The sequence below is a fragment of the Ovis aries genome, chromosome 4 (assembly GCF_016772045.2).
Source record: "Ovis aries strain OAR_USU_Benz2616 breed Rambouillet chromosome 4, ARS-UI_Ramb_v3.0, whole genome shotgun sequence".
Classification (NCBI taxonomy): Eukaryota; Metazoa; Chordata; class Mammalia; order Artiodactyla; family Bovidae; genus Ovis; species Ovis aries.
In genome coordinates this window covers 88,119,832-88,132,187 of record NC_056057.1, presented here as the reverse complement: position 1 = coordinate 88,132,187, position 12,356 = coordinate 88,119,832, and the positions used below count along the sequence as shown (strand labels likewise).

The window sequence follows — 12,356 nt, the reverse complement described above, 5'->3', positions numbered from 1 at the left end:
CTGGGTGTTCTTTGGAAGGAATGATGCTAAAGCTGAAACTCCAGTACTTTGGCCACCTGATGTGAAGAGTTGACTCATTGGAAAAGACTCTGATGCTGGGAGGGATTGGGGGCAGGACGAGAAGGGAACGACAGAGGATGGGATATCTGGATGGTATCACCGACTCGATGGACATGAGTTTGAGTGAATTCCAGGAGATGGTGATGAAAAGGGAGGCCTGGCGTGCTGATTCATGGGGTCACAAAGAGTACGACACAACTGAGCAACTGAACTGAACTGAACTGATAATGATTTCCTAGGGCTGTTATAACAAATTACTATGAAAGTTTTAACAACAGAAATGTATCCTCTTAACAGAGTGTGTGCAATGTTTGGGTCTTCTGGAAGTTTTGAAACCTTCTCTTGCCACTCTCACCTCACTTCCAGTGATTGCAGGCAGTTCCTGGTGTTCTTTAAGTTGTAGACATATTGGTCCCATCTCTGCCTCCATCTTCATATCATCTTCTCTTGCTTATGGTACTGTGTCCTGTCCTCTTCTTACCAGGACACCAGTCACTGTATTTAGGACCCACCCTTTACTAATTACATTTGCAAAGATTCACATGAGGTCTTTGAGGTCCTGAGTGGCCAAGAATTATGACGGGTACATATTGAACCCTCTATAACTAACATAGCTAAAATACATAGATCTCTAAAACTTAGGGATCTGATTTCAGATCTCACTGCCCTGTGAGATTTCCTGGAACCTGTGCTCTCATGAGTGTGATTTCCTCACTATCTGGGAACTAAATGAATTGTCAGTGATAACATCTTAAGTAGATAAAAGAACCGTGGATGTTTCATAAGCCTTTAGGCACAGGATAAATTCTAGTGGGAAGTGAAGTCATGCCCTCCCCAGGTCTGGCAGATTCTTGATTCTGTTTTCTTCTTCTTCTAAGATGGTAAGTAGGGACTATTTTTTTCAGGGGATTCAGGAGTTAGGACTTTCTGATCAGTTAGTAAGTTCAGTCACTTCAGTCGCTCAGTGGTGTCCAACTCTTTGCGACCCCGTGAACTACAGCACGCCAGGCCTCCCTGTCCACCAACTCCCAGAGTTTACCCAAACTCACGTCCATCGAGTCGGTGATGCCATCCAGCCATCTCATCCTCTGCCATCCCCTTCTCCTCATGCCTCAAATCCCTCCCATCATCAGGGTCTTTTCCAATGAGTCAACTCTTCGCATGAGGTGGCCAAAGTATTGGAGTTTCAGCTTCAGCATCATTCCTTCCAAAGAATACCCAGGGTTGATCTCCTTCAGAATGGACTGATTGGATCTCCTTGCAGTCCAAGGGACTCTCAAGAGTCTTCTCCAACACCACAGTTCAAAAGCATCAATTCTTCAGTGCTCAGCTTTCTTCATAGTCCAACTCTCACATCCATACCTGACCACTAGAAAAACCATAGCCTTGACTAGATGGACCTTTGTTGACAAAGTAATGTCTCTGCTTTTTAATATGCTATCTAGGTTGGTCATAACTTTCCCTCCAAGGAGTAAGCGCCTTTTAATTTCATGGCTACAATCACTATCTGCAGTGAATTTGGAGCCCCCCAAAATAAAGTCTGACACTGTTTCCACTGTTTCCCCATCTCTTTCCCATGAAGTGATGGGAGCAGATGCCATGATCTTAGTTTTCTGAATGTTGAGCTTTAAGCCAACTTTTTCACTCTCCTCTTTCACTTTCATCAAGAAGCTTTTGTATTCCTCTTCACTTTCTGCCATAAGGGTGGTGTCATCTGCATATCTGAGGTTATTGATATTTTTCCCAGCAATCTTGATTCCAGCTTGTGCTTCCTCCAGCCTTCTCCAGTGTTTCTCATGATGCACTCTGTATATAAGTTAAACAAGCAGGGTGACAATATACAGCCTTGATGTACTCCTTTTCCTATTTGGAACCAGTCTGTTGTTCCATGTCCAGTTCTAACTGTTGCTTCCTGACCTGCATATAGGTTTCTCAAGAGGCAGTTCAGGTGGTCTGGTATTCCCATCTCTTGAAGAATTTACCACAGTTTATTGTGATCCACACAGTCAAAGGCTTTGGCATAGTCAATAAAGCAGAAATAGATGTTTTTCTGGAACCCTCTTGCTTTTTCCATGATGCAGCAGATGTTGGCAATTTGATCTCTGGTTCCTCTGCCTTTTCTAAAACCAGCTTGAACATCTGGAAGTTCATAGTTCATGTATTGCTGAAGTCTGGCTTGGAGAATTTTGAGCATTGCTTTACTAGTGTGTTAGACGAGTGCAATTGTGTGGTAGTTTGAGCATTCTTTGGCATTGCCTTTCTTTGGAATTGGAATGAAAACTGACCTTTTCCAGTCCTGTGGCCACTGCTGAGTTTTCCAAATTTGCTGGCATATTGAGTGCAGCACTTTCACAGCATCATCTTTCAGGATTTGAAATAGCTCAACTGGAATTCCATCACCTCCATTAGCTTTGTTCGTAGTGGTGCTTTCTAAGGCCCACTTGACTTCACATTCCAGGATGTCTGGCTCTAGGTGAGTGATCACACCATTGTGATTATCTGGGTTGTGAAGATCTTTTTGTACAGTTCTTCTGTGTATTCTTCCCACCTCTTCTTAATATCTTCTACTTCTGTTAAGTCCATATCATTTCTGTCCTTTATTGAGCCCATCTTTGCATGAAATGTTCCCTTGGTATCTCTAATTTTCTTCAAGAGATCTCTAGTCTTTCCCATTCTGTTGTTTTCCTCTGTTTCTTTGCATTGATCAGTGAGGAAGGCTTTCTTATCTCTTCTTGCTATTCTTTGGAACTCTACATTCAGATGCTTATATCTTTCCTTTTCTCCGTTGCTTTTTGCTTCTCTTCTATTCACAGCTGTTTGTAAGGCCTCCTCAGACAGCCATTTTGCTTTTTTGTGTTTTTTTTTCCATGGGGATGGTCTTGATCCCTGTCTCCTCTACAATGTCATGAACCTCCATCCATAGTTCATCAGGAACTCTATCAGATTAGTCCCTTAAATCTATTTCTCACTTCCACTGTATAATCATAACAGATTTGATTAAGGTCATACCTGAATGGTCTAGTGATTTTCCCCACTTTCTTCAACTTAAGTCTGAATTTGGCAATAAGGAGTGCATGATCTGAGCCAGTCAGCTCCCGGTCTTGTTTTTGCTGACTGTATAGAGCTTTTCCATCTTTGGCTGCAAAGAATATAATCAATCTGATTTTGGTGTTGACCATCTGGTGATGTCCATGTGTAGAGTCTTCTCTTGTGTTGTTGGAAGAGGGTGTTTGCTATGACCAGTGTGTTCTCTTAGCAAAACTCTATTAGCCTTTGCCCTGCTTCATTTTGGGCTTCCCTAGTGGCTCAGACAGTAAAGCGTCTGTCTGCAATGCAGGAGACCCGGGTTCATTCCCCGGATTGGGAAGATCCCTGGAGAAGGAAATGGCAGCCCACTCCAGTATTCTTGCCTGGAAAATCCCATGGACCGCGGAGCCTGGTAGGTTATCGTCCATGGGGTTGCAAAGAGTCGGACATGACTGAACGATTTCACTTTCTGCTTCATTTTGTACTCCAAGGCCAAATTTGCCTGTTACTCCAGGTGTTTCTTGACTTCCTACTTTTGCATTCCAGTCCCCTATAATGAAAAGGACATCTGTTTTGGGTGTTAGTTCTAAAAGGTCTGGTAGGTCTTCATAGAACCGTTCAACTTCAGCTTCTTCAGCGTTACTGCTTGGGGCATAGGCTTGGATTACTGTGATATTGAATGGTTTGCCTTGGAAATGAACAGAGATCATTCTGTCGTTTTTGAGATTGCATCCAAGTACTGCATTTTGGACTCTTTTGTTGACCATGATGGCTACTCCATTTCTTCTGAGGGATTCCTGCCCACAGTAGTAGATATAATGGTCATCTGAGTTAAATTCACCCATTCCAGTCCATTTTAGTTCACTGATTCCTAGAATGTTGACATTCATTCTTGCCATCTCCTGTTTGACCACTTCCAATTTACCTTGATTCATGGACCTGACATTCCAGGTTCCTATGCAATATTGCTCTTTACAGCATCGGACCTTGCTTCCATCACCAGTCACATCCACAGCTGGGTATTGTTTTTGCTTTGGCTCCGTCCCTTCATTCTTTCTGGAGTTATTTCTACTATTTCTATGCTACTGATCTCCAGTAGCATATTGGGCACTTACCGACCTGGGGAGTTCCTCTTTCAATATTCTATCATTTTGCCTTTTCATACTGTTCATGGGGTTCTCAAGGCAAGGATACTGAATGGTTTTGCCATTCCCTTCTCTGGTGGACCACATTCTGTCAGACCTCTCCACCATGACCCGTCATTCTTGGGTGGTCCCACACAGCATGGCTTCGTTTCATTGAGTTAGACAAGGCTGTGGTCCATTTGATTAGATTGGCTAGTTTTCTGTGATTATCATTTCAGTGTGTCTGCCCTCTGATGCCCTCTAGTAACACCTACCATCTTACTTCGGTTTCTCTTACCTTGGATGTGGGGTATCTTTTCACGGCTGCTCCAGCAAAGTACAGCCACTGCTCCTTACCTTGGACAACGTTGCCCCTCCTGACCTTGAACGTGGAGTAGCTCCTCTCAGCCCTCCTGCGCCCACGCAGCCACAGCTCCTTGGACGTGGGGTAGCTCCTCTTGGCCACCGCCCCTGACCTCGGATGTGGGATAGCTCCTCTTGGCCGCTCCTGCGCCATCGCAGCCTGGTGCTCTCAGTCACCACCCCTAAGCATCTGATAACTTTAGGTATATAATCTCTGGTAAAATGTAGAGATCCCCAAATAGAGGATTTTAAGAGATTTAAGAATAAACTAAAGCTCTCAAGAATGTGTAGGGGTGAGAACCACCCCACCGAACCTGAGAGAATGAAAGATGTCACAGATTTCATATCCGTGACGGCCATCACCCTGAGCAATGTCAGCAACCCTTCAAGTAGCCAGAATGTTCTTTCCAGTGTTAGAGATGAGACCCTGTCACCCAAATATGATCGGGAGACTTTGACTTTTTCCCTGCATGTGCTTATCACATGAGTCCTTCTAGACCCAGCTTAATATCACCTTCTCATGATATCTTAACTCCTCTCCTTGACTCCCTTCCCCTCAATCTATGTGAGTCCTCCTTGGTGCTCCCATAGCTATGCTAGCCCATTGTAGGGCAGTCTTCAGTGGTCGTGGTTTTGCTCTCTATGGACCAGGCCTCATTCATTTGTCTTATTGGAGCCTTCTCCTGGACTGTAGTGTCGTCATGGGTTGGGAATGCATATTTCATGTCTGTGGCCTCAGCCCTAAGCACAGTAATTTGCTAAGGATTTACTGATAAGTGAATATACATAATAAATTCATCTCAAGAGGTCACCGTAAAAATATATTTCTGAGATTGAGAAATAGCTCAGACACGTCTCAGTATCTGAGATTTTGGAAGAAGAGCACTCCGGCATTTGTCAGATCCTAGAAGCAAGCTGGAATTACTGCTTTTTTGTTTCTCCTCTTTGAACTGTATTTACATTGGGTTAGAGCAAATGAATGTGAATTCTTTAATTAGTAACCTTTGAACAGTTTGAGTAGTACAGCTTATCAGAAATGTGAAAATCCACACATTAAATGGTGAAATATCCAATGGCAACAGAAACTATATCTTAATAACTTTATTGCTTTCTGAAATAATTTCCTGCCTTTCTCTTCTTCCTCCTCTTCCTTCTCTTCCTCCTCATCCTTCTATTCTCTCTGTTTCTTTCTCTCTAACTGCAGTGGCTATAAAGCCCCTTATTTTGACTTTCTCATTCCACCCTCCCCCTACCATGATTTGCTCCCAAGAGAACATACATTATGATCTTCCTTCACTTTATTATCACTCAGAATCCATGCATCCTGTCACTTGTTTTTGTTTTAGCATACTGGATGATGGATAATGGGGTGAGGGCATGGGGATGAAGGACACAGATACTTTCTATGCCTACAGTTGAATAGACAGTGAATTGCAGTTTGTGTTAAGTGCCATTGTAGAGGTATGCACAAAATACTGCAGGAACCCAGAGCAGAAGGAAGTGCCCACTTACCTAGCAGTAAGTTCAGATGCACTGAACTGGGTCTTAAAAGTAAACATTTCATAAGTGATAAAGAGGTGTTACCACATTCCAGGCACAGGCAGTGTGCACCAAGGCCCATGTCTCTGGAAGAGCCCAGCAGCTTATTTAGGGAATGTGAGTGGTGGAGAAGATCATTAGTTGAGTCAGGCTGGAGGGGTGTATTGGCATGGGTTTCATGCCAAGAACTTTGGCCTGTCCTACAAGAATGAAGGACCCATGAGGAATTTTTATCAGTGGTGACATTTTAGAAATTTCAAATTCTTACTTTTTCCCCTGCTCCTTATTTACGTTAGAATAATGACTCAAGGAGTGGAATGGATTTTCTGCTTTGGGGGATATTCTTACATGCTCCTTCTTCCATTATAAAAGAGAGGACAACTGTTCTGTTAAATATAATTCTGCTGACTTGAGTGTGTAACACAAGAGGAAATTTGCTTTTATGCTGTCAGAAAAGCACCACTCACATGTTACCAAGAAAAAGTAAAGACCCTGTTTCGCAAGTTCTCTTAAATAAACCAGTGGAATGGTTGTTACACTACTGATTTTGGTTTGAACCAACGGGTGGCTGCATCAATGCTAGCAATACAAATGGCTATCTTCTGTCAGTGAATTATGAAGATAGATTCTTCTTTTCAAAAGAATTAAAAAACAATTTAAAAGACATTTTCATGTGTTGCTTACCAACTCTCGTTACAGGGGTATGCCAAAGCTTTGAGTGGATTTGTGAAGCTGGGTCTCATAAACAGAGATGCGTTTCCTGCCCTTCAGCCTGATGCCAATCCGCTCACCTGGGTGAGTGGCTCTGGAATTACACATTGTCTGCTGCTCTTCAGAAATGCCTTCTGAAATGGTCAGGTTTGCACCTGGGTTTTGACCAGCAAAGAACCCACCCTATGGTGTATGTGCAGGAAGTTAAGTCCTAGTTCCAAAGCCCCCTTTCCCTTCACTATTTTGGGAGGATGGAGAGGGCAAGGAGGCTGACCCATGGGGCCTATTTCCTGTAGCAACTCGTACCACTTGATTGCCCCTCAGCCCTGAGAGAGATGGGCTTGCCCTCTGCGTTGGGCTCTGGGCTCTGCCGCTTGTCTAAGTGCTGGCCCCATTGATGAGAGTTAAGCTAGGGCCTCCTGAACCTGGGAAGGCAGGAGAGCTCCTGGTGGTTTTCCAGAACTGATTCCCAATGCCCAAATTAGGTCTTTCATTTGATCAGTTGTAACCATGAGGAATTTGAGTTGTTAAGTACTGAGTTTATGCACATATCTGTATTGTATTTAAATTCTAGAGTCTCAGGGTTAGAAGGAACTTTGGAGACTTGGAGTGAGTGAAAGTCACTCGGTCGTGTCCAACTCTTTGCGACCCCATAGACTATACAGTCCATGGAATTCTCCAGGCCAGAATACTGGAGTGGGTAGCCTTTCCCTTCTCCAGGGGATCTTCCTAACCCAGGGATTGAACCCAGGTCTCCCGCATTGCAGGTGGATTCTTTACCAGCTGAGCTATCAGGGAAGCCCTGGAGACTTGGAACTGAATGTAAAGTAAAGCTTCCACTAACTGCCAAGAATTAATTTGTTACCAACTGGTTGTCCAACTTAAATTAACATGCCCATATTTCAATACAGATGCCAGAAATCTGTCCCGAGGAGATAAGAATCTGTACTGCTAATCCAATGTCTCCCAGTGAAGCTGTGGTATTATTAGCTGGTTGCTTTTAAATTCTCATTTTTTGTGTATATGAAAGTTTTTTCAATCTAAGTTTCACCTTTCATAAATTAGCTTGTTGGCGGAAGTGAATAAATATCCATGGAATGAATCTGATGTTGAGGCAATTTGATTGGGAAGGTTGGTACAAGCATTCTTGGGGCTGGTCCCCTTATCTTGGCAGCTACAGTCTAAAACAAGTGCTGGCAAACTGTTTTTTTTTTTTTTGTAAAAGACCAGATTGTAATTTTTCTAGGCTTTTATGGGTCACATGGTCTCTGTCAGACTACTCAGTTCAGACTGCTCATAAAAAAATGAGCATGACTATGTTTCAATAAAAGTTTTTATTTACAAAACCAGGTGGTGAGCTCAATTTGGTCTGTGAACTAGTTTTAATTTTTTTTTCCTCTTTGTGGGAAGGCTTTTGATTTTTAATTGAAAGATAATTGCCTTACAGTGTTGTATTAGTTGCTGCTGCACAACAAAGTAAATCAGCTACATGTATAATCCTCTCCCTCTTTTTTCTCCCTACCAACCCCCACCCCCCACCTAGGTCATCACAGAGCACCAAACTGAGCTCCCCGTGCTATATAGCAACTTCCTGCTAGGTATATTTTACAGATGGTAGTGTATATGTAGTATGAAACTTTCCTATGATAGGCCATAGGCTATGAGCTATATATATATATATATATATATATATATATATATATATATATATATATACACATCTCCACTCTTCCCATTTGTCCCACCTTCTTCTTCCCTTGCTGAGCAAGCTTGTTGATCTTTATTTATTTATTTATTTTTCTTTGTTGATCTTTAATCTAGAGCACAGCCTGGAGAAAGTCTTGTTTAGAAAGTGGAAAAAGCTATGACCATTGTTTAACTGTTCTTCCTTGAGATTTTATTATCTACACAGTCTCCCTCATTTCCTGAACTTACAAAAGAATCGTGGTTGCTACTAGCAACCACAGCAAAGACCCTTCCACTCTATCCTGGCCAAAACAAGAATACCAAATCCTAGACTTCTGGAGGGCAAGGGATAATGGGTGAAGGGTGATGAAGAGGATCTGCAAAGGCAGGCAAAGTGATCATAAATATGATATTACTCTTCTGGTGTTGATTTGGTGTTATGACTCATTTTTATCGCTGAAATATCATTCTAAAATACCATGCATTTATTGATGTGTAGGTGTGCAGACATATGTATGCACGTGTGTGTTCCACAATTTACTGTTTCTGCTGCTGCTGCTGCTAAGTCGCTTCAGTAGTGTCCGACTCTGTGCGACCCCATAGACGGCAGCTAATTATCTCTAATTTACAATTTGTGGTCCAGTGTCTTCCTAGGAAAATCTCTAAACGTATTTTTTATTCTATTTGGAACTTAGAAGTTGTATCTTTGTTTTGTTAACCAGAAAGAACTCCTCTGTGATCTAGTTGGGATTTCATCCTCTTCCAAATGTGATGTGCTTAAGGAAGCTGTCTTTAAGAAACTGGGAGGAGACACAACCCAGCTGGAGGCTCTCGAATGGTAGGCATGCACCAGTCAACCTAGAGCAAAACACTGGATCAATGATCACTTAGTTCTTTCTAGTCAGAAAAAGGTCAAGATAGAAACATTTCACATTGTCTTTGATGAATTTACTGCTCTAATGTTGGCCCGTTGTAGAGAGATTACCACATACTGTGTTCAGTTCAGTTCAGTCGCTCAGTCGTGTCCGACTCTTTGTGACCCCATGAATCGCAGCACGCCAGGCCTCCCTGTCCATCACCATCTCTCGGAGTTCGCTCAGACTCACGTCCATCGAGTCCGTGATGCCATCCAGCCATCTCATCCTCTGTCGTCCCCTTCTCTGCCTGCCCCCAATCCATCCCAGCATCAGTCTTTGCCAATGAGTCAACTCTTTGCCTACTATGTTCATAAGGGGATTGAAAAGTATGTAGAGAGAGGAATTCAATGGCAATTATAACTTGAGAAATACTTATTTTTGAGAAACATCACTACTCAGTTTTCGAGAAAGGTGGGGCATTTTTCTCTCCTGTGGGAGATTCTCCTACTCTTCTTTAACTACTTTAAAATACACATTCTGCTGGTATCCTTCACATGGAACAACCGACCTGTAAGTTAATCTCAGGAGAAGCTTGGCAACAGTGTGCACTGATGGTATGTCAGATCTGGCTCCAGGCAGCACTCATGGGAGAGTCTGGGGATGATTCTAAAGGTGAAAACGTTACTGTTATTATTTTACAGTAACTTGGGAGTCCTATAACTTCAGCTGTCATCTTACGATTCTGCCCTTTCAAGATGAAATCCAATGAGTGTTCCCTTCTGCTTCCCAAGTGAGCGTATATGTAGGTCTTGGAATTAACGCAGCCATCTCTTATTCTTCTCAGGTTGGGCCTACTCGGGGATGAACAAGTCCCTCAGGCCGAGTCTCTCGTGGATGCCCTCTCCAAGCATCTGGCCGTGAAACTTTCCTATGGTAGGCCATAGCCTGTGAGCTGAACATCCCCGAAGAAGGATCTTAAGAGCCAGTGAATTAGATTGGCAGGAGTCACACAGTGGGAATGGACAAACGTGATGTCAGGGAAAGAGCACTAGGGCTATTTCTCCAGAGGGAAGAATAAGAGAACTACTAAGCAAGAGTGAACTTGAAAACATGGCAAAGGAAGCCATGATTAGTTTTATTTTTAATTTTTGACACATTAAGGGAATGCTGAAGCAGCATTCTGGGGAGAAGAGAGGATGGCCTCTCCAGCAGTACTCTCATGTCTGTAACTGGGTTACAGTGAGACCAGTCTGCACAGAGGAATCTGGTCAGAGTTATCATTTCCTTGAATTTTTAATTTGTCCTTTGGGCTACAAAGCAGTATATCTAATTATTTAAGGATACACATAATGGGAAGGAAAACTTCAAAGCAGAAGGGGAGGAGCAGGGGGATGAAATATGGTATTGGGGTTGTAATGATAATGATGTTTTCAAATGTATATTTATTAATTTTAAGGTCCTGGAGAGAAAGATATGATTGTGATGAGAGACAGCTTTGGAATCAGACATCCTTCTGGACATTTAGAAAATAAAACTATTGATCTTGTGGTTTATGGGGATGTCAATGGTTTTTCAGCCATGGCTAAAACTGTGGGGTTACCCACTGCTATGGCAGCCAAGATGTTACTTGATGGTAAGTTCTTTCATTGAAGGACCAACTCTGTCTCCATGTTATCTCCAAGTCATTCAACACCTGGATGACACCAAGACTAATCAAATAATTAGTCTTCAGTATGACACTGGCTTTCACTAAAAGTGAGCCAGTTCAGAAGATCCAAGTTCTGGCTGACTGGGAGATCACCCTGTGATGAGTAAAAAACATGGGCTTTGGAGTTAGACCTGATTTCTATTCCATGTAAGCCCCAAGATGGCTGAGGGATGGAATGCCAGTTACTTAGAATCTCTGCATCAGAGTTCATCTGTAAAGTGGGGAAATTGTCATCACTAATTCATAGGGTTGTATGACATCGAAGTGAAATAATACATAAACCTCCTATCACATAGAAGGGGTCCCCAGGGAATATTAACTGCCTTCTTTCCTTTCCTTTTTTTTTTTTCCCTTTTTTGTATTGAGTGACTTCACTTTCACTTTTCACTTTCATGCATTGGAGAGAAATGGCAACCCACTCCAGTGTTCTTGCCTGGAGAATCCCAAGGACAGGGAAGCCTGGTGGGCTGCCGTCTATGGGGTCGCACAGAGTCAGACACAACTGAAGCAACTTAGCAGCAGCAGCAGCAACACTGAAATACCAGATGGTAGTCACTTCCAGATCTTCAAAAATATAAGCCATGTTTTATTAATTTTCATATTTCAATATACTGTCAATGTTCAGTATATGTTTTGAACTAAAAGAATTCAAATTTCAACTTTCCTTAAGGTCATATATGCTTTCGGTAAGCTTATCTCTGAATATAACACCTCATTTTGTCCTTGTAAAGATGTGAAGAGAATAAAAAAATCAAAGCATATAAATGTGAAATAAACAGAAGATATATCAGTAGTAGCATATTGTTGTTGTTTAGTTGCTAAGTTGTGTCCAACTCTTTGTGACCCTATGGACTGCAGCCCACCCCCCCTCACCTGTCTGTAGAATTTTCCAGGCAAGAATATGGGAGTGGTTTGCTATATCCTTCTCCAGGGCATCTTCCTGGGCCAGGGATCAAACCTGTGTCTCCTGCACTGGCAGGTGGATTCTCTACCACTGAGCCACGAGGGAATGTTAGTCTATATACAGTGAAACTACTTACTAGTTATTGAGGAACTATAGTGAAGAAGTGATGTGGGATGAGGTCATCATGGCCTTTAAGGAAAGTGCCCAAATTTATTCTTTCAGCCATCCTAACAGATGCCAGTACCCAAGTTACCAGATTGGTTTCAGATATTTTATTTTTTTTTGCCATACCATGCAGCATGTAGGATCTGAGTTCCCAGACTGGGAATCAAACCTATGCCTCCTACAGTGAAAGTGTGGAGTCTCAACCACCGAAC

The 12,356-nt window shown here is 42.5% G+C and overlaps 1 protein-coding gene across 5 annotated transcripts in view; it reads left to right on the top strand.

The window, feature by feature from the left end:
• AASS (aminoadipate-semialdehyde synthase) overlaps nt 1-12,356 on the top strand; it is an 86,214-nt gene that overhangs the window by 67,567 nt on the left and 6,291 nt on the right. For all 5 annotated transcript variants that reach the window (XR_006059665.2, XR_009600432.1, XM_012177031.5 and 2 more), the window contains exons 20-23: nt 6,813-6,908; nt 9,233-9,348; nt 10,212-10,300; nt 10,824-11,000. Coding sequence is in view for 3 of the 5 variants with exons in the window: in XM_012177031.5 (XP_012032421.3) it covers nt 6,813-6,908; nt 9,233-9,348; nt 10,212-10,300; nt 10,824-11,000 (478 nt within the window). In the remaining 2 variants the exon portion in view is untranslated. The remainder of the gene's footprint in view (nt 1-6,812; nt 6,909-9,232; nt 9,349-10,211; nt 10,301-10,823; nt 11,001-12,356) is intronic.